Raw genomic sequence first — 23209 nt, 5'->3', positions numbered from 1 at the left:
CTGAGCCACCCGGGTGCCCCATCCCATCCTTCCAATTCTTTACTGCAGCTGCTTTCCTCATATTCCTTTTTGTATCTTCAGTGATATGAATACTGTCGTATTTATGCATCCTTCCTAAATCCCACTAGACTTGGACAATGACAGGGAAGCAGGAGAATGGCAGTAGCTAAGGAAGGGACTTTGAAATCAAAAACAGGTTTGAGTCTGGCTCTGCCACGTATTAGTATGACTTGAGGCAGGTATGTCACTCTCTATGCCCCAGTTACTCATCTATGAAGCAGGGATAAGAAATCCTATCTCACAAGATTGTGATAAGGATTATAGGAGATATTATATACATGAAGCATTTAGCACATGCCTGGTACAGCATAAACAATAAATAGTGGTTATAACAACAATGATATAAATCATCATCTCATTTCTGTGCTGTTAAAATCATCCACTTAGACCTGGCAGCAGCAATACAAAATACATTGTTCATTAGCAAGTATTAAATTGCCTCAAATTTGTATTTAAAGTAAATTAGAATTCCTAAAGTGAGAAATAAGACATTTCACTTGCATGCTGTTCCGTATTTCCACTTCCTCCTATCCCCTAAAGCTTGCTCTTTCTTCCACAATGTCATGTTCTACCATAATTAAAATAAAAACCAAAGAGCACACAGTAACACCCTCCCCCTGCCAAAAAGTTGGATAGAGGTGCAAATAATTACATTCAAATATTCTCCTCTACTTTCTTATATTCTGGATAAAACTTTTTTCTTTGGGGTGGAACAGATTTTGCCTATGAGACTATGAGCTCTTTCTTTGAAGACAGAACACAGCACCTGGGAGTTAGGAAGTACAATCTGCTTTCAGATGACTTAGTCTGTTACCAGTGCTGTTCCTCTATCCTAAGGCCCTTCAACAATCTATTCCCACAACATTCTTCCCCTCTATTTCAAGGTTTGTCTTAAGAATCAATTCTTAGGGTGGCTAAAATGAACAAATCAGGAGACTATAGATGCTGGAGAGGATGTGAAGAAATGGGAACCCTCTTGCACTGTTGGTGGGAATGCAAACTGGAAAACAGTGTGGAGGTTCCTCAAAAAATTAAAAATAGATCTACCCTATGACCCAGCAATAGCACTGCTAGGAATTTACCCAAGGGATACAAGAGTCCTGATGCATAGGGGCACATGTACCCCAATGTTTATAGCAGCACTCTCAACAATAGCCAAATTATGGAAAGAGCCTAAATGTCCATCAACTGATGAATGGATAAAGAAATTATGGTTTATATACACAATGGAATACTACCTGGCAATGAGAAAGAATGAAATATGGCCTTTTGTAGCAACATGGATGGAACTGGAGAGTGTTATGCTAAGTGAAATAAGTCATACAGAGAAAGACAGATACCATATGTTTTCACTCTTATGTGGATCCTGAGAAACTTAACAGAAGACCATGGGGGAGAGGAAGGAAAAAAAAATTAGAGAGGGAGGGAGGCAAACCATAAGAGACTCTTAAAAACTGAGAACAAACTGAGGGTTGATGGAGGGTGGGAGGGAGGGGAAAGTGAGTGATGGGCATTGAGGAGGGCACCTGTTGGGATGAGCACTGGGTGTTGTATGGAAACCAATTTGACAATAAATTTCATATTTAAAAAACAAAGAATCAATTCTCAGGGTGCCCAGGTGGCTAAGTAGGTTGAGCGTCCAGCTCTTGGTTTTGGCTCAGGTCATGATCCTGGAGTCATGGGATTGAGCCCATGTCAGGCTCTGTGCTGAATGTGGAGTCTGCTTGGGATTCTCTCTCTCTCTCTCTCTCTCTCTCTCTCTCTCTCTCTCTCTCACTCTCCCCCCTGTCCCTCTCTCCCACACTCACTCTCCCAAATAAATAAAAGAAAAATATTTTAAAAATGTTTTTAGTGTTTTATTTATTTTTCGAGACAGCGTGAGCGGGGGAGGGGCAGAAAGAGAGGGGGACAGAGGATCCAAAGTGGGCTCCATGCTGACAGGCTGACAGCACCAAGTCTAATGCAGGACTCTGAGATCAGGACCTGAGCCAAAGTCATTCACTTAACCAACTAAGCCACCCAGGCACCCCTAAACAAAAAAAAATTTTTTTTAAAGAATCATTTCTCATACCTTCCGATTTTCATCTTTTTCCAAGTGCATATAGTAAGTGGGGAAGAGACCCCGATCCATTCCTTTTTTATCCCTGGTTATCCGACACTTTACTGTAATACCCCGAGGGGCAGGACTATATGCAAAGTCCTCCAAATTCTCCACTTCTCCCAGCTGGTTATCACTTTGTTGGGCTGCAGTACCATAAGCTCCTGTATCCTGAAAGAACAGCCACACGTGAGCGATAGAGGTTGGATCAGAAAACTTGTTATTCTTGTCAAGAAACAACATACAAAATAATTTAGTGACTTATCCCTATGTCTCTAGTCTTCTGACAAAATAAAGGGAAACTCTGAGAAGTGAAATAGGCATATGAATATTGGGAATAATGAAGGAGCCAAGTACAAAAGTGGGATATAACTTCACAATAGCTGGCTTGAGACACAAGAAATTTAGGGGGGGGTCATGAACTTTAAGACTAAATTTGAGCTTAAATCTTTTGAAAGAGGGGCACCTGGGTGGCTCAGTTGGTTAAACATCTGACAGGCTCAGGTCATGATCTCATGGTTCATAAGTTCAAGCCCCGCATCAGGCTCTCCACTCTTAGCACAGAGCCCACTTTGAGTCCTCTGTCCCTCCCCTTCTCTGCCCCTCCCCTTCTCTGCCCATTTCCTACACGCGCATGTGCATGCACTCTCTCTTTCTCTCTCTCAAAAATAAAACATTTTTAAAAATCTTTTGAAGGAACCCTCATTCAGTAATCCTGTTTAAATATTAGAGATGCATTTGGGAAATAGTTAAATAAGTTCCAAAGGAAGAAGTTTCAGAACTACGTACTGTGGTTGATTTCTGGCTGGATGCAGAATTGGGTCTCTCTGCATCTGAATATGGCGAATGACATAATTTCTTTCCTTCTTCTTCCCCATCAGTCTCCTCTTCATCAAAGTTCAAACTACCTGAGATACCTGGAAAAAGGAAGAACTGTCAAAACTGCCAACACTGGTTTAAAAACTAAATCTTCAAATCAAAATAATTTTAATTTTCTTGCTTAAAACATCCCAGCTATTCTGACTTAAAATGTAGCTATTTTATCCAAATTTTGACAGCTCTTTCTTCATATTCTCACTCAGATCTATCCCTTGTTTTCCGTTTCCACTGTTGTCATGTATCTGATACAGAATTAATATCCAGAATACATAAAGCACTCCTACAACAATAGCAAAACAAACAACCCAATTCAGAAATAGGTAAAGAACATGAATAGACATTTCTTCAAAGAAGATATGTAAGTGGCCAATAAGCCCATGAAAAGATGCTCACTGCTAAGTGAAATATGCCAGTCACAAAAGGACAAATATTAAAAAAAAAAAAGGACAAATATTTTATGATTCCACTTATATGAGAAATCTAGAGTAGTCAAACTCATAGAGACAGAAAGTAGAATAGTGGTTACCTGGGATGCAGGGCATAGAAGAATGGGGAGTTATTACTTAATGATATAGAGTTTTATGGGAAAATGAAAAAGTTCTGGAGATGGATGGTGGTGATAGTTGCACAACAATGTGACTGTACTTAATGTCACTGACCTGTACATTTAAAAATGGGTAAAATAATAAATTTTATGTTATGTGTATTTTACCACAGTTTTAAAAATTCAATGATCTAGGGGCACCTGTGTGGCTCAGCTGGTTAAGCGTCCAACTTCAGCTCAGGTCATGATCTCGCAGTTTGTGAGTTCAAGCCCTGCGTTGGGTTCTGTGCTGACAGCTCAGAGCCTGGAGCCTGCTTCAGATTCTGTGTATCCCTCTCTCTCTGCCCCTCCCCTGCTCATGCTCTGTCTCTCTTTGTCTCTCAATAATAAATAAACGTTAAAAAGTAAATAAAAGAGGGGCGTCTGGGCGGCTCAGTCAGTTAAGCGTCCGACCGGCTCAGGTCATGATCTCACGGTCCGTGGGTTCAAGCCCCATGTTGGGCTCTGTGCTGACAGCTGAGAGCCTGGAGCCTGCTTCAGGTTCTGTGTCTCCCTCTCTCCCTGCCCCTCTCCCGCTTGCCCTCTGTCTCTCTCTCAAAAATAAATAAACTTAAAAAAATTAAAATACAAATAAAAAAATACATAAATAAATAATCTATTGTTCTCTACTACACCAGTTACTTTTTCGTTTTCCAGAATTTTGTTCATCTCTAAGTCTAGTTAACTAATATGAGTTGGGAATGTTTGAAATGCCTTAGATTTATGAAGCATCTTTTTTTAATTTTAATTTTTTAATTTAATTTTATTTTTTGTTAAGATGAAATTTGTCAAATTGGTTTCCATACAACACTCAGTGCTCATCCCAACAGGTGCCCTCCTCAATACCCCTCACCCACCCTCTCCTCCCTCCCACCCCCCCATCAACCCTCAGTTTTTCTCTGTTTTTAAGAGTGTCTTATGTTTTGGCTCCCTCCCTAACTTTTTTTTTTTCTTCCTCTCCCCCATGGTCTTCAGTTAAGTTTCTCAGGATCCACATAAGAGTGAAAACACATGGTATCTGTCTTTCTCTGTATGACTTATTTCACTTAGCATAACACTCTTCAGTTCCATCCACGTTGCTACAAAAGGCCATATTTCATTCTTTCTCTTTGCCACGTAGTATTCCATTTATTTTTATTTTTTTATGAAGCATCTTTTATGAAAAATTAAAAACTATATGATTAAAAACTATTTTCTCATTTTATCCTCACATTTATATGAGTTCAAAGAGGAGATACTGGTAGTCTTTCTTGTTTTGTTTCTTGTTTATGGATCATATCTAGGGAGGAACACAGACATAAAATAAAGTGTGATGTGTGTTGTAAGAGAAGTATAGTACTCAAAATTTATATGTGATAGTATCAGGCTGAGGAAGAATCATTTGCCCAAGAGAAAGACGCAGAGCCAAGACTGAAACTAAATTCCCTTTCTCTTTAGGATAAAGTTATCCCTCATATCCAAATTATGAATTTACAAGTAGACTTAAAAAATAAGCAGTGTGGCTTTTTTCTCAAACCATTTCTGCTTACATTCAACCATCTCAGAGGACGGACAACTATGATCTATTCAGTTCGCATTATGACTTTCAGTGGCATGTTGAATAAAAGTGGTGAGAGTGGATATGCTTGTCTTGTTCCTGACCTTAGGGGAAAAGCTCTCAGTTTTTCCCCATTAAAGATGATGTTAGCTATAGGTTTTTCACATATGGCCTTTATTATGTTTAGGTATGTTCCCTCTAAACCTACTTTGTTGAGAGTTTTTATCATGTTGAGAGTTATCTGCATCTACTGAAATGATCATATGGTTCTTATTGTTTCTCTTATTGATGTGATGTGGATTGATTTGCAAATATTGAGCCACCCTTGCAACCTAGGAATAAATTCCACTTGATTGTGGTGGATAATTTTTTAAGGTGTTGTTGGATTTGGTTTGCTAGTATTTTGTTGAGGATCTTTGCACCCATGTTCATTGGAGATACTGGCCTGTAGTTTTCTTTTTTTGTGATATCTTTATCTGGTTTTGGAACCAGGGTAATGCTGGTCTCATAGAATGAATTTGTAAGTTTTCCTTCCTCTTCTATTTTTTGGAATAGTTCGAGAAGAATAGGCATTAAGTCTTCTTTAAATGTTTGGTAGAATTCACTTCTGAAACCATCTGGTCCTGGACTTTTGTTTGTTGGGGAGTTTTTTTAAATTACTGATTCTATTTATTTTCTGGTAACCAATGTGTTCAAATTTTTTATTTCTTCCTGTTTCAGTTTTGGTAGGTTACATGTTTCTAGGAATGTACCCGCTTTTCTGTCCAATTAGTTGGCATATAGTTTTTCATAATATTCTAATTGTATTTCTGTGGGGTTGGTTGCTATTTCTCCTCTCATTTATTTGAATTCTTTGTCTTTTTTTTCTTGATAAGTCTGGCTAGAGGTTTATCAATTTTATTGACTTTTTTCAAAGAACCAGCTCCTGGTTTCATTGATCTGTTCTATTATTTTTTTTAGTTTCTGTATCATTTATTTCTGCTCTAATCTTTATTATTTCTTTCCTTGTGATGGTTATTAGGCTTTGTTTGTTGTTCTTTTTCTAGCTCCTTTAGGTATAAGGTTAGGTTATTTGATACTTTTCTTGCTTCTTGAGGTAGTCCTGTATTGCTATATACTTCTCTCTTGGAATGGTTTTTGCTGCATCCCAAAGGTTTTGAACCTCTCCCTCTCTAAAAAAAAGAAATGCACGGTATGACTTCAATCTTTTTGAATTTGTTGGGGTTTGTTTTGTGGCCTAATATGTGATCTATTCTGGAGAATATTCTATGTACACTTGAAAAGAATGTGTATTCTGCTGTTTTAGGATGGAATGTTTTGAATACATCTGTGAAACCCATCTGGTACATTGTGTCATTCAAAGTCATTGTTTCCTTATTGATTTTGTTTGGATGATCTGTCTATTGATATAAGTGGGGTGTTAAAGTCCCCTACTAGTATTGTATTACTATTGATTAGTTCCTCTATGTTTGTTGTTAACTGTTGTATATATTTGGGTACTCCAATGTGGGTGCATATTTACAATTGTTATATCCTTTTTTTTTTTTTTTTTAATTTTACAGAGAGGGAGCACAAGCAGGGGACAGGGGGAGAGGGAGACAGAATCTTAAGCAGGCTCTACGCTCAGCATGGAGCCCAACATAGGGCTCAATCACACGACCCTAGGATCATGACCTATGCTGAAATCAAGAGTTGGACACTCAACTGACTGAGCCACCCAGGCACCCCTACAATTGTTATTTTTTTGTTGTACTGTCCCCTTTATGATTATATAGTGTCCTTCTTTTGTCTTGTTACAGTCTTTTTTTTAAAGGATTTTTAAAAAATGTATTTATTTGAGAGAGCACATATGAGTGGGGGAAGGACAGAGACAGAGAGAGGGAGAGAGAGGGAGAATGAATCCCAAGCAGGCTCTGCACTGTTAGCACAAAGCTTGATGCAGCACTCGATCTCATGAAAAGTGAGGTCATGACCTGGGCTGAAATCAAGATTCAGATGCTTAACCAACTGAGCCACCCAGGCCCTATAGCCTTTATTTTGTCTAAATAAGTATTGCTACTCTGGCTTTCTTTTGACATCCATTTGCATGATAAATGTTTCTCCATTCCCTCACTTTCAATCTGCAGGTACCTTTAGGTATAAAACAAGTCTCTTTAAACAGCGTATGGATAGGCCTTTTTTTTTTTTTTTTAATCTATTCTGTCACCCTGTCTTTTGATTGGAGTGTTTACTATTTATATTCGAAGTAATTATTGATAGATTTGTCTTCATTGCCATTTTATTACTTGCTGTGTGGTTGTTTCTGAAGATTTTCTCTGATCCTTTCTTGTCTTTCTTTCCTGGTGCTGGGGTTTTTAATAATATATTTGGATTTCTTTCTCTTTATTCTTTGCATATTTATTAGTGGTTTTTGATTTGTGGTTAGTATTAGGTTTGCATATAACCTCTTCTGCATGTAGCAGCCTATATAGTCTATATTAAGTTGATGATCATTTAAGTTTGAACCCATTCCTTACTCCTCTCTTCCCCACTCTAGGTATATGATGTTATATTTTACATCATTTTATTTTGTGAGTTCCTTGACTGATTTTTTACAGAAAAATTCATTTTTACTGCTTTTAAATGTGTCCTACCTTAATGTTGTCATTTTTGGCTTTCCATTCAAGGAGTCCTCTTTAATATTTCTTGCATGGCTGGTTTAGTGGTCATGAGCTACTTTAGTTTTTGTTTTTCTGGGAAACTCTATCTCTCCTTCTATTCTGAATGATGGCCTTGTTGGATAGAGTATTCTTGGCTGTAGGTTTTTCCCATTCATGCCACTCTTTTCTGGCTTGGAAAGTTTCTGCTGAAAAATTCACTGAATATCCTTATGGGGTTTCCTTTGTATGCAACTGTTTTTGTCTTGTGGCTTTTAACATATTTTTGTTATCACTATATTTGCCATTTTTTTTAATTAAAAAAAATTTTTTTTAACGTTTATTTATTTTTGAGACAGAGAGAGACAGAGCATGAACAGGGGAGGAGCAAAGAGAGAGGGAGACACAGAATCTGACACAGGCTCCAGGCTCTGAGCTGTCAGCACAGAGCCCGACGCGGGGCTCAAACTCACGGACCATGAGATCATGACCTGAGCCGAAGTCGGACGCTTAACCAACCAAGCCACCCAGGCACCCCAATATATTTGCCATTTTAATTACAACATATCTTGGTGTGGATCTGCTTTTTGTTGGGGGATCTTTGTGCTTCCTGGGTCTAGATATTTATTTCCTTCCCCAGATTAGGGAAGTTTTCAGCCATTATTTCTTCAGATAAATTCTCTGCCCCTTTCCCTCTTTCTTCTTCTTCTGGGACTCCTATAATACAAATGTTATTATGTTTGATGGAGTCACTGAGTTCCCAAGTCTATTCTCATTCTGCATAATTCTTTTTTCTCTCTTTTGTTTATTCTGTCTTCTAGGTCATTAATTTGTTCCTCTGCTTCTTCTAGCCTGCTTTTCATTCCAACAAGCATGTTTCTCATTTCATTTATTGAGCCCTTTATATCTGCTATGCTATTCCTTATCTCTGTGTTAATGGTCTCACTGATGTCCTCCACTCTTTTCTCAAGTCCAGTGAATATTCTTATGATCATTGCTTTAAATTCTCCATCAGGCATGTTACTTACACCTATTTCACTTAGATCTCTTGCTTGGCCTTGTTCTGTTCTTTCATTTGGGACAAATTCCTGTCTTATTTTGTCTAAATCTCTGTGCCTGTTTCTCTGTGTTAGGAAAGTCATCGATGTCTCCTGTTCTTGAAGGTAATGGCTTTATGAAGAAGAGATCCTCTAGTGCCCTGCAGTGTACCGCCCCCTCTTCCCCAGGGCCTGGTGCCTCTAGGAGTGTCTCAAATGTGTCCTACATGTGCCCCACTGTTGTGTCTTAGCCATTTTATCCTCTGGCCAGTCCTCTGAAGAGGCTCCTGTTGTGGGCAGTGTTTGGTCCCTGGCCTGAACGAGATGCATCTTAACTAGATATGCTCTGGTCTGCTTGTGAAATGAGTCCTGTTGCCACCACTACTGGAATCGAAGCCTCACCAAACTTCTGGTCAGGGAGATATGGTGTGGGCAGGGTTTGGGCTGGTCTTCTGGGGGAGGAGACTTGTCATGCCAGGACTGAGGCATGCATGACTGAGAAAGGCAATTCCACCCAAGCATGGGGGCAGGTGGGGCTTAGTGTAAGCAAGTTAGGTAGTGAGTGTCAGCGCTGCACTGGTTCCTGCAGGTGGCTGTGTGCTTTTGCTGAGGAATGGGGGAGAGAATTGGTGCCTGCCAGTTCCTTTGTTCCTGGAGGGGGTCTCTCTGTGAATGCTGTCTCTCTGGGGCATGCTCCAAGATGAGCAACTAACCTCCCCACTGTGTGTCCTAGGCTCTCTTCAGATCACTGCTTCCATACTCTATGTCCACAGGTTGTTTGCCTGCCTTCTCTCCAAGAGCAGTGCAGTGCCCTCTGGGCTCTCCCTGAGCCAAGCCTGCTGACATTTAGAACTCTAGGCTTTAAGCCCCACTGGTTGCAAAAACACGCAATTCAGCCCCTCTCACTTTCTAAATCAATCACTATGGGGATTTATTTTCTCCATGCGCTTCCCTCTGTGTTAGTCTGTCTCTCACCCTTCTCTGCAACTGCAGCTCCCTCCCCACTGTAGCAGCCATGATTCATTTCCTTCCCAAACTTTATCTCCATACTTCCTAACTTCTTCAATATGGCCTCTTCTCTACCTTTAGTTGTGAAGTATGTTCTGCCAGTCTTCAGGTCCATTTCTGGAGTATTCAGGATGATTTCATAGTTATCTAGTTGTGTTCAAAGGGCGAAGTGAGCCTAGGGTACTCCAAATCCACTGCCATCTTCCCCCTTCATACCCACTGTTCACTTTAAATGGGTCAATAGTATGGCATGTTAAGTATATCTCAATAAGGCTATTATTTTAAAAATTCTTCAGTTTGTGAAGGGGATTTTTTCTTTTGTTTTCTAAAATGTTAACCCTTTTTCTCTTTTGTAGCAAAAGGCGTAAAACTCTTCAGATCTCACCATCATATGGATGTCTTCCGTTAGTACTATGTTTGCAAATTCCATTTTTATAGAAAGAACTCAGCTTATATGAACATAAGTCTGGTCTATATGATCAGAGCCCACTTACCCCTCCTCCAGGCTCACCTCTCTAATCCCTCTGCCCACATCTTATCCCCTCATACTCTGCTCTAGCCATTCTGAACTGGCCAGTACCTCTTCCTGCATCATGCTCTAGCTTGGACATCATTTTCTCTGGGAAGCTTTCCAAACCTTCAGCTCTGGGTTAGGTACCCCTCTCAATGCTCCGTTGGCTATTTATGTACATGATGCCTCAATTAGAATACACACTTCAGGAGGACAGGAACCTTGTTTACTATTGTAGCCCAAGTGTCTAGAACAATGCCTAATATATAGTATATACTCAATACATGTTTCTTAGATGAGTATGTGAATTTGTTTGCGTGTACATCTGTTCTACTACTGTGTGGTAGAATCTCCTGCTTCACACATGCCAGGACCTACAATGTCCATCTATTACAAAGTAGGGACCTGATAAACATGTATTCATACCGATTTCAGTCTTCTTAGCAGAAAAAAGGATACTTAATTCCTTCCACTATAAAATTATTTTTCTAAGAAGGAAAATAAACTACAAGAGATCTCCAAAATGTATGGGAATATCCATGGAAATGATAACTCCAACTAGCAGAAAGTAGCCTCTAGTAAAAGTATTAGCTCTAGTAAAGTATTAGCTTAAGGATATTTTGATACAATTTGTATTTCTGCTCAGCTGTTACTTGTTTTTCCCCTTATCACTAGATCAATATAAACTGAAATGGAGGCCAAGTAGGGGTGCTGAGTGGCAACTTTGTCAAAAGAAGGGAGTGGGAACTACAAATAAAATGTCATGTTGCCTGGCTGGCTCAGTCAGTAGAGCATGCAATTCTTGATCTCGGGGTTGTGAGTTCGAGCCCAACACTGGGTGTAGAGATTACTTAAAAATAATATCTTAAAGGGACCCTGGGTGGCTCAGCTGGCTAAGTGTCCAGCTTCAGCTCAGGTCATGATCTTGCAGTTCATGGGCTCAAGTCCTGCATCCAGCTCTGTGTTGACAGCTCAGAGCCTTGATCCTGCTTCAGATTCTGTGTGTGTGTGTGTGTGTGTGTGTGTGTGTGTGTGTGTGTCTGCCCCTCTCCCACTCATATTCTGTCTCTCTCTTTCAAAAATAAATATTAAAAAAAAATTTAAAAGGGGCACCTGGGTGGCTCAGTTGGTTAAGTGTCCGACTTCAGCTCAGGTCATGATCCTACGGTTTGTGAGTTCAAGCCCTGTGTAGGGCTCTGTGCTGGCAGCTCAGAGCCTGAAGCCTGCTTCAGATTCTGTGTCTCCTTCTCTCTCTGCCCCTCCCCCGCTCACACTCTGTCTTTCAAAAATAAACGAAAAAAAATTCCACACTTCCAAAACTCAAACAGGAATAAATAGAAAATTTGAACAGACCCATAACTAGTGAAGAAATCGAATCAGTTATCAAAAATCTCCCAACAAATAAGAGTCCAGGACCAGATGGCTTCCCTGGGGAATTCTACCAGACATTTAAAGCAAAGATAATACCTATCCTTCTCAAGCTGTTCCAAAAAATAGAAAGGGAATGAAAACTTCCAGACCCCTTCTATGAAGCCAGCATTACTTTGATTCCCAAACCAGAGACCCAGCAAAAAAAGAGAACTACAGGCCAATCTCCCTGATGAATATGAATGCAAAAATTCTCAACAAGATACTAGCAAATCGAATTCAACACATATAAGAATTATTCACCATGATCAAATGGGATTCATTCCTGGGCTGCAGGGCTGGTTCAACATTCGCAAATCAATCAATGTGATACATCACATGAATAAAACAAAAGAACCATATGATCCTGTCAATTGATACAGAAAAAGCATTTAACAAAATACAGCATCCTTTCTTAATAAAGACCCTCAAGAAAGTCGGGATAGAAGGAACATACTTAAACATCATAAAAGCCATTTATGAAAAGCCCACAGCTAATATCATCCTCAATGGGGAAAAACTGAGAGCTTTCCCCCTGAGATCAGGAACACGACAGGGATGTCCACTCTCACCGCTGTTGTTGTTTTTTTTTTTTTTAATTTTTTTTCAACGTTTATTTATTTTTGGGACAGAGAGAGACAGAGCATGAACGGGGGAGGGGCAGAGAGAGAGGGAGACACAGAATCGGAAACAGGCTCCAGGCTCTGAGCCATCAGCCCAGAGCCCGATGCGGGGCTCGAACTCCCGGACCGCGAGATCGTGACCTGGCTGAAGTCGGACGCTTAACCGACTGCGCCACCCAGGCGCCCCTCACCGCTGTTGTTTAACATAGTGTTGGAAGTTCTAGCATCAGCAATCAGACAACAAAATGAAATCAAAGGCATCAAAATTGGCAAAGATGAAGTCAAGCTTTCACTTTTTGCAGATGACATGATACTATGCATGGAAAACCCGACAGACTCCACCAAAAGTCTGCTAGAACTGATACATGAATTCAGCAAAGTCGCAGGATACAAAATTAATGTACAGAAATCAGTTGCATTTTTATACACTGATAATGAAGCAACAGAAAGACAAATAAAGAAACTGATCCCATTCACAATTGCACCAGAAATCATAAAATATCTAGGAATAAACCTAACCAAAGATGTAAAAGATCTGTATGCTGAAAACTATAGAAAGCTTATGAAGGAAATTGAAAAAAAGATACAAAGAAATGGAAAAATATTCCATACTCATGGATTGGAAGAATAAATATTGTTAAAATGTCAATACTACCCAAAGCAATCTACACATTCAATGCAATCCCAATCAAAATTGCACTGGCATTCTTCTCGAAGCTAGAACAAGCAATCCTAAAATTTGTATGGAACCACAAAAGACCCCGAATAGCCAAAGTAATATTGAAAAAGAAAATGAAAGCAGGAGGCATCACAATCCCAGCCTTTAGCCTCTACTACAAAGCTGTAATCATCAAGACAGTATGGTTTTGACACAAAGACAGACACATAGACCAATGGAATAGAATAGAGACTCCAGAATTGGACCCACAAATGTATGGCCAACTAATGTTTGACAAAGCAGGAGACTATCCAATGGAAAAAAGACAGCCTCTTTAACAAATGGTGCTGGGAGAACTTGACAGCAACATGCAGAAGAGTGAAACTAGACCACTTTCTTACACCATACACAAAAATAAACTCAAAATGGATGAAGGACCTGAATATGAGACAGGAAACCATCAAAACCCTAGAGGAGAAAGCAGGAAAAAACCTCTGTGACCTCAGCCACATCAATTTCTTACTCGACACATCTCCAAAGGCAAGGGAATTAAAAGCAAAAATGAACTACTGGGATCTCATCAAGACAAAAAGCTTCTGCACTGCAAAGGAAACAATCAACAAAAATAAAAGGCAACTGATGGAATGGGAAAAGATATTTGCAAATGACATAACAGATAAAGGGTTATTATCCAAAATCTATAAAGAACTCACCAAACTCCACACCCAAAAAACAATCCAGTGAAGAAATGGGCAGAAGACATGAATAGACACTTTTCTAAGGAAGACATCCAGATGGCCAACGGGCTCATGAAAAGATGCTCAACGTCACTACTCATCAGGGAAATACAAATCAAAACCATAATGAGATACCACCTCACACCCGTCAGAGTGGTTAAAATGAACAAATCAGGAGACTATAGATGCTGAAGAGGATGTGGAGAAATGGGAACCCTCTTGCACTGTTGGTGGGAATAGAAACTGGTGCAGCCATTCTGGAAAACAATGTGGAGTTTCCTCAAAAAATTAAAAATAGATCTACCCTATGACCCGGCAATAGCACTGCTAGGAATTTACCCAAGGGATACAAGAGTGCTGATGCATAGGGGCACTTGTACCCCAATGTTTATAGCAGCACTTTCAACAATAGCCAAATTATGGAAAGAGCCTAAATGTCCATCAACTGATGAATGGATAAAGAAGATGTAGTTTATATATATAATGGAATACTACTTGGCAATGAGAAAGAATGAAATCTGGCCATTTGTAACAATGTGGATGGAACTGGAGAGTATTATGCTAAGTGAAATAAGTCAGGCAGAGAAAGATTTAACATATGTTTTCACTCTTATGTGGATCCTGAGAAATTTAACAGAAGACCATGGGGGAGGGGGGGAGGGGAGGGGACGGGAGAAAAAATAGTTACAGAGAGGGAAGGAGGCAATCCATAAGAGACTCTTAAATACTGAGAACAAACTGAGGGTTAATGAGGGGTGGGGAAGAGGGGAAAGTGGGTGATGGGCATTGAGGAAGGCACCTGTTGGGTGTTGTATGGAAACCAACACTGGGTGTTACATGGAAACCAATTTGACAATAAATTATATATGAAAAAAAATTTTTTTTAATAAATTTTTGTTGCTACTCTAAAAATAAATAAAATCTTAAAAATAAAATATCAAAAAGAAATAGTCGCATATAGTAGCTAATGCTTCTAATATATATTTAATTATTTTATTTTTCTCAAGTAACAGGATAAATACTATGGTTGACAATGGTCAGTTCTCAGATATTACCTCTGTAAAGCCAGAAGCCACATTCCAAGGATTTTGTTTTTTGTTTTTTAAAAAAATGTTTATTTATTTATTTTCAGAGAGAGAATGAGCGAGCATAAGCAGGGGAGGGGCAGAAAGGATCCCAAGCAGGCTGATGACCATCAGCACAGAGCCCAACGTGGGGCTTGATCCCATGGCCCTGGGATCATGACCTGAGCTGAAATCAAGAGTCAGACACTTAACCAACTGAGCCACCCATTCGCCCCCCAAGCAGTTTTGAATCATGTAGATTGTTAACCAACAATGAAAAAAAGGAAAGGAAAAGTTATACGTGGCTAAGGTGATTGACTGCCTTACAATCATTACCAATCCTCACCATGTTTTTGGAGAATCTCCTGGAGATCTGGCTTAGGCGCAGTATCCATAGTGCTTTCCCCATCAACACTTCCTTCGGTATCCTCTTCTGTAGCAGAAGAGCCTACTGAAAGAACATGAAGTTTGGTTTCCAAATCTTGAGCATCTGGCTTCAAAAAGGCAGCTGGACCATCAATGCCTATGGTCCAAAAGAAAGGAAAAAAGAGGAAAATATTATCCATTATTCAGCTGGTGGTTTTGGTGTATGTGATCGAATTAAGAACCACCAAACCATTTCGCTTCTCCTTCCTTAACATTCACACAGATATTTGTTAATAATGTAACTCAGGACTGGTGTTTAAGTTATTAACATTGTGACTGTCACTAAATAAAATGTACTTGGTTGTATGCTTTAGAAACTAAAGAATGAGACCATGAAAACAAAGTAGGTCCTCCAAAGTTCAGATCCTGTCCAAGTCAATAGCTCACCATCTCACATGGTCCGTTGAGTCCTATCTATTGGAAGAATGGATGGTCTCTACTACTCCTGGCTTCATGGTTAACTCTGTCATGATGCAACAATCAAGACAATCCCTTCCTCAAATAGGCCATTCTGGACTAATTCATTTGGCAATGAAAGCAACAGTTCTAGGGTGGACACGAACTTCAAAGTATCTTCCACTGATTAATCTATGGCTTTTATTTTACTCAAAGATCCAGAATGTAATTAAAAGATTTATGAAGGTACCTAGTAACGATGCTAATAATTGTCCCTCTGGTCCATTTGAAAATCCTCCTGCCTTCTCCTAGGTTTGTGAAAACTATACCCTAGTGGGAAGAAGTGCTGCCTAAACACACACCATGTAGGATGACATCATTCTGTGGGGTATGAGGTTCCACCAAAGGAGTTTGCTCCTCGCTACCTCTTGGCTTTGATCGACGTAGCCTTGCTTCTGGATTTGGCTGTACCATGAGTGGCTCAAGGCGCTTTTTTCTCTGCTTCTTCTCCAGCAGTGCTCTCTAGGAAAAAATTGTGATATTATAGCCAGAAGAGTTATGACAGGACCTAGCTGCTTCGAACATTTACAGTTTTTCACTAATCCTCACAAACCTCTTGTGAGTTAATTTCTCCTGCTTGAGACATGGCAACACTGAGGCACAGAGAAGGACAATGAGTCACTCATTTTGTTTACTATATATTTACCAAACACCTTTAAAGATCTATTTAAAATGATACAAATGCATTTCTAGCCAAGCTGAGGCGGTGATCCAAGTCTATTTAAAATATTTATAGTAATTATGGGGCACCTGGGTGACAGTTGGTTGAGCATCCGACTTCGGCTCAGGTCATGATCTCACAGTTTGTGGGTTTGAGCCCCGCATCAGGCTCTGTGCTGACCACTTGCTCAGAGCCCGGAGCCTACTTCAGATTCTGTGTCTCCTTCTCTCTCTGCCCCTCCCCCGCTCATGCTTTGTCTCACTCTGTTTCTCAAAAATAAATAAATATAAAATATTTATAGTAATTATCATATTATTATCAAAGCACGATCACAAGTTTAAAATACATAAACGTGCATAGGAGAAAAGATAAAGAAACATAGTAATGGTGATTTCTTTGGGTGGTAGATTATGGATTTTTTTTCCTTTTTTCTAGTTTTTGTATTTTCTAAATTTTCTAACTTTTATAATTGAAAAAACATAAAACTTCGTATCCTCTAAACTTCAAATTATTTCCATATTTTAATCAACTACGGAGCAGTGGCTTTTCCTTTCTTGCTCATTTTTACATAATTAGAAATAAAACAAATCAGAACCAAGGATAAAGAGGGGGAAGAAAACTTTCAGTCGGGACATTCTAAATAGAAAGCAATCAATTTTATGGATAAAAGTGATAGAGAATATGGTAGCAAGGAAAGTCAGGAAAAAAGTACGAGAAACTCGGAGAAAAAAACCCAACATGATGAAAAGGAAGATACTAGCAAATATATTATTTTTAAGCTTTGACAAATAAGAGATTATAATACCTGGAAATTATTATGGATCTGGGATATCTCAGAATAGGAAAGTGCTAAGCCCCAAGCTAAAAAAACTAAACCATGATTTTAAAGCAAAGATATTATAACCTACTTTATTGTTTCTTAGGCAGAAAGCTGTCTATTTACTTTTTTTCACTGATACTGATTTTAAAAAGTGCCACGAGAAGAAGAGTTACTCCACGGGGTGAGACAATCAGTAGAAAAGGATGTATGTTTTCCCTCAACTGGGCTGATGAAAGCTTGTAGATAAATTCAGAGGACACAGAAGAAACAGAACTACTCTTTACCCAACCCCGTGAATAAGAAAAAAGACTAGGGAGCGAAGATAATGTGCCAAAATGGACTATTCCATCAAGAATGAATAAAGGTTAGAGCAAGCTGGGAAGGAATAACTGAAGTTTCTCAGATTATTTTGAGACTCATGAATTGATATGAATAGATGGACCTTAATGTAAAAGGAACACTAAATACATAAGAGGCCCTAATGAGCTGCTTCTAGTAACTGAGAAGTCTTACGTAGTGGATCGGAAGTAAGCCGGCTGAAGAAATGGGACATGAAACATAACAGACATGAGAAACTGCTGCATCTATGTGGCCACAGTTATCTAGTCTCATATAGTCTCATAACTGGCAACAATTGATGAAGCAAAGATGCAAGCCACAGCCAATCCATTCTGTTAACATATGTAAAGAAAAAATGCTCTACAGGAAAGGGGTATTCTGCTGGTGGTCCAGAAAAGAGCAGCCAAAGACCAAGAATTTGAAAGAGGTTATCCAACCTGTCCCAAGACAGAGAAATGTTGAATCTGGTAGACAAGAGTATCCAATTTCCTGGGAGACTTTAGTCTGTTTGTGGACAGGAAACCATATAAGGGCTTCTTCATGGCCTTGATGAAATGTCCCTTGGGACTACTAATTTCATTTCCTCAAATTCCCTTCTTACCAACCAGCATTCTAATTTTCAATTAATTTCTTAGGTATCATGTTCCCAGAGCAGGGAAGCATGAGCAGCAGAGATGAATATACACTGGAAGAGCTGGAGTTCCCATTGTATATTAATAAATTGGTGTCTGGTTTCATACCTGACTGTCGCGAGTTTGACCAGTGTGAGTTTGTGCCAAAGGACCTGGTTATATTAGGTTCACTGACAAAACCCAGTTTTTAGACCTGTAAAGGGCAGACCAGACTCCTGGCCACAGTGATCCTACCAGTGTATCTGGTGAAGCCTTTCTCTATCAACTTCAACACAAGTCACACTTATTTAGATTAGCAACTTGAGGGAAATACACCAACTGTAGACTGTAGTAGCCACCACTACTACATTATAGCACTGAATATAACCTACTATTGTCCAAATTTTTAGTATATGTGCTGCCGAAGCGAGCACTTGTCCAAATTTTTAAACGAGAAAAAAATCATAAAATATTGGCGGGCAAATTGCTATTTTGGTGAAAAGTGTCTCCTGATTTAGCATTCTAATCATCCTCACACAGTTTGGAGGATGGAGATAGGTGTTAATTGAGCTTCAATGCAACAATGTCAACTCATATTTCATTTGTTTTACCTTCCCTAAAAAGCTGTAAATGAGGCTGCATAAACAAAGGATTCTTTACAATATTAAAAGAAGGATGGGTAGTCAGGAAGAGAGCCACAGGTGACTGATTGATACCCTATATGCAATTAAAATATGTTGCTTTCAGGACCTTCAGTGTCACATAAGCCAAACCTTTAAATTTCCCAATTCCCTTGGAAACTGAAGAATAACTCAAAGAATCCATCTTTTCCAGAATGCAGTGGTATGTCCTATTATCAATCCCCGGGAGCAAAATATTGGATGGTAATTCCAAAATAAATGAGGAAATAAAGGAGATTAGATGGAGGGGGGATTCCATCAAATGGCTTCATGCAATAAAATAATAAAGCTCAGGCAAGCCTCAAATTAGTAAGAGTCTGACTTCACTGATGCTCAATTTTCCAGAAAGACTCCCTAGAAGTGATGGGCTGGTTACAGTATGACACTTCTGGAACAGACCGGCTGACCACAAGGGGCAACCAGCAATATCAGAATGGTTGCCTGCAATCTAACAGTTTGGCTAAACATAACTAATCTCCCTAGCACACAAAGTGAGATCAAAAGAAGAAGAGACTAAAATTTTTAAATCACACTTCTTTCTTTTTTTTATTTTAAAGAGAGAGAGAGAGAGAGAGAGAGAGAGAGAGAGAGTGAGTAGGGCTAAGGGGGAGAGTGAAAGAATCCTAAGAAGGCTCCATGCTCAGCACAGAGCCCAATGCAGAACTAAATCCCACGACCCTGGGATCATGACCTGGGCCAAAATCAAGAGTCAGGTGCTCAACCAACTGAGCCACCCAGGAATCCCTAAATCACACTTCTTAAAATATCAATTCAGTGTGCGAATGACCACCTCTGTTATAATGATAGGAACAAACAGATGAGCAACCTGACCAAAAGGGACTATGTTGTACTTCAATCCCTTGTCCACCAGATGGCATAAATGTTCTCCACCTAATGTGCATCCGTGGCTGAGTAACATCCCTGGAAGAATCTAAAAATCTTTACAATCTGTAGCCAGCTAAGGAGTTCACATACCCTGAAAAAAAAAGTGAGTACCCTAGAGAAACAAGTAAAAATAAAAACAAAATATACTCAATGAGAAAGAATACCTTTTCAATAAATGGTACTGGGACAACTGGATATCCACATGCAAAAGAATAAAGTTGGACTCTCATCTTACACCATATACAAAAATTATCTCAAAGCAAATCATAGGAAGTGTAAGACTCTTAGAAGAAAACATAGGAGCAAATCTTGGTAATCTTGGGTAAGCAATGGTTTCTTAGATATGACACCAAAAGTGCAAGAGACAGGAGAAAAAATAAATGAAAACATTATGCTGAAACCAATACCATTAAGAAAGTAAAAATTGCAGAAAGTATTCACAAATGATACTTCTGATAAAGAACTTGGATCTAGACTATATAAAGAACTCTTATAATTTAACAACAAAAAGACAATAACCCAATTTAAAAATGGGTTTTCTCCATTTCTCCATGTCTCCAAAGAGGACATACAAAGAGCCACTAAGTACATTTTAATGCTCAACATCATTAGTCATTAGGGAAATGCAACTCAAATGGCTGTAATCAAAGACAGAAAATAATAAGTGCTGACAAGGATGTGGAGATGCTGGAGGCCCCAGACATTGCTGGTGGGAATGTGTAAAATGGTTCAGTGACTTTTGAAGACAGTCTGGCAGTTCCTTAACATGTTAAACAGACTTACCATATGACCCAGGAATTCTCTCACTCCTATTACCTGAGGTATATCAGACAAGAGAGATGAAAGTATGTCTGTACAGAAACTTAGACACAGGTTCAGAGCAGCATTATTTGTAATAGCCCAAGAGTGAAAATAATGCAAATGTCCATCATCTGATGAATAGATAAATGAAATGTGGAGTATCCACAACTAGGAATGTTATTCAACAATAAAAAGGACTGCAGCAGTGATACATGTGACAACATGGATGAACATTTTCCTAAGTAAAGGGGCCAGACACAAATGACTACATATTATATGATTCCATTTTATATGAGGTCTAAAAATCATTTGTACACTTTTTTCTCAAAGTTTATTTATTTTGAGAGAGAGAGGGTGTGTGTGAGTGGGGGAAGGGCAGAGAGAGCAGGAGAGAAAGAGAACCCAAGCAGCTCCATACCACCAGCACAGAGCTCAACACGGGGCTTGAACCCACAAACCGTGAGCTCATGACCTGAGCCAAGATCAAGAGCCAGATGATCAACTGAGCCACCCAGGCAACCTTCATGTGTACACTTTAACTGGGTGTATATTTACCGTGTGTGAATTAGACCTCAATAAAGCTGTTCAAAAACCTATATAGGACAAAAACAGCCATGTGTAAATTATCTGTGAATCTAGGATTTTCAAACATTAAATACTAAGATTATACTATCAGGGAAAAAAGACAGATATGAAAGAAGCAAACCTGCTCAGTACTGCTGAAACATGGATGATGAAAGAATGAGTTAAGAGAAGGAAAATGGTCAGTGTGGAAATAAGGTAGGATAAAACTTAGAGCAAGAGTTACCTTGTATCTCTCGTACTATACAAGGCAGCAAGTGGCCTGGCCAGATACTCACATATCTCATTCTGTTGGCAGGTGTATCCCTTTAGTAGAGATGAATTAATTATACCTTCACACAATGATATTTACTGTAGATATCATTTTACAGACTCCACTTGCCCTGATTTCAAACTTACCAGGCCACTTTAATAATTGCAAACCTCCCGCAGATAGGAATGTGATGACCAGCTGATTCTGGTATATAGTTCATTAGAAATTAATAAATTAATCCCCTGGCTTAGGTTCATCACTTATGAAATTGGTTAGTATGAACCAATCCTCATGAGACTTATGACCTCTGGCTGCTCTTATCAAACTATCTCTCATCCTACAAAATTCATGACCAATGACTCAACCATGGGAACATTCCCAAAGCAGGACTCCTAAGAGGTTAATCTACTGTATACTTCAGGCAGGTGTGGGGAGAACAAGGTTCCCTAGGCTCTCCCACCTCCACTGATAATCACTGCCACAGTAAGCCACTGTCATGGATGGCAGCACATGGTACACCTCAGGTAGGTTGGCAGGCCCTGGACTGTGAGCCATCAAGATCCTACCAGCCTGTGAGGCCCAGACCGAGCAGCAACCTAGCCTTCCTCAATGTACTTCCATCTCAGCTCTAACTTAGTCTAAGATCCTATCTAACATTCTGTTATCCAGTCTGACCCCACTCTACAGATAAAATAGTGGGCCCCAGAGTTTAAGAATCTTACCTAAAATCAGGAGCACCTGGGTGGCTCAGTCGGTTAAGGGTCCGACTTCAGCTCAGGTCATGATCTCACAGTTCATGAGTTTGAGCCCCGTGTCAAGCTCTGTGCTGACGGCTCAGAGCCTGGAGCCTGCTTCAGATTCTGTGTCTCCCTCTTTCTGCCCCTCCCCTGCTCATGCTCTGTCTCTCTCTTTCTCTCTCTCAAAAATAAACACTAAAAAAGTATTAAAAAGAATCTTCTCTAAGATCACATAGCTAATTAATGGCAGACTAAAAACTAGAACCAAAGGCTTCTGATTCCCAGCCCTATGTTTTATTCATTCTGTAGTGCTGCCTTTGTTACAGGCCATTTGAACACTCAGTTTGCATTTGTGGAAATTCCCTTGCCCCCTGCTGAGCAACCTCCTTCTTATGCCCAAGGCAGCATTTCAGGCCCCTTACAGTATTCTCACACACTATTTAACACCATTTGTACATCAGGCCCGGACATTTTTTGAATTTTAAAATACTCCTACAAAATTTTATGTCTTGATATTCATTGACCACCTCTGGAAAAATACATTAGAAGTTAGTGACAGCCTCTGGTAAAGAACTAAGCCATATAGAGAGGGAGAGACTGTTCATGAAATATCTTTTCTGTATTACCGGAATCCATATTTTTAAAATAAAAGAAAATATATCTCTATACAAAATTCAAAAACTTCAAAATTCAAAAACTTACATCTACTATGTTATTTCATAGATGACCATAGATTTTAGATGCTAGCACAGTATGTACCAGTTAGCCTTATAAAAATAAATCAAACAAAGATCTACAATTTTATGGGCACATCTCCCTAAATAGAGTTTGCTACACAATGGAATATAGAAAATAAAGGGCCCATCTCAAGTATTTCAATCTCTTTTGTGTGTGGTGGGGAGGTAAGTATAAGTAGAAATATATATATATAATCAGAATTTTCCCCATGATCCCAGTTAGATTAGTTTCCTTCCTAGTTTTAGTTTATGTTTTCCCAGTATTTGAAAGGATTGTTTATTTCACACCCTTTACCCGGCAACTTTACAGATGTGTGCACAACACTAGATGGGTCTCTGTTTAGAGGCAGCCTGCCTCGCAAAGGAAAATGCTGAGACAACCA

The 23209-nt window shown here is 39.3% G+C and overlaps 1 protein-coding gene across 1 annotated transcript in view; it reads right to left on the bottom strand.

Moving 5' to 3' along the window:
- TULP3 (TUB like protein 3) overlaps positions 1-23209 on the bottom strand; it is a 65670-nt gene that overhangs the window by 6303 nt on the left and 36158 nt on the right. Inside the window, exons 3-6 of the mRNA XM_047067239.1 lie at positions 16023-16182; positions 15185-15361; positions 2948-3075; positions 2132-2329 (exon numbers count right to left, since the gene is read on the bottom strand). Coding sequence (XP_046923195.1) covers positions 2132-2329; positions 2948-3075; positions 15185-15361; positions 16023-16182 — 663 coding nt within the window. The remainder of the gene's footprint in view (positions 1-2131; positions 2330-2947; positions 3076-15184; positions 15362-16022; positions 16183-23209) is intronic.

Source organism: Lynx rufus, unplaced genomic scaffold (genome assembly GCF_022079265.1).
Source record: "Lynx rufus isolate CCGP_SWC_20201006 ecotype Redwood Valley unplaced genomic scaffold, mLynRuf1.p SCAF_7, whole genome shotgun sequence".
In the NCBI taxonomy this organism is placed as follows: Eukaryota; Metazoa; Chordata; class Mammalia; order Carnivora; family Felidae; genus Lynx; species Lynx rufus.
This window is presented reverse-complemented; position numbering and strand designations above follow the sequence as displayed.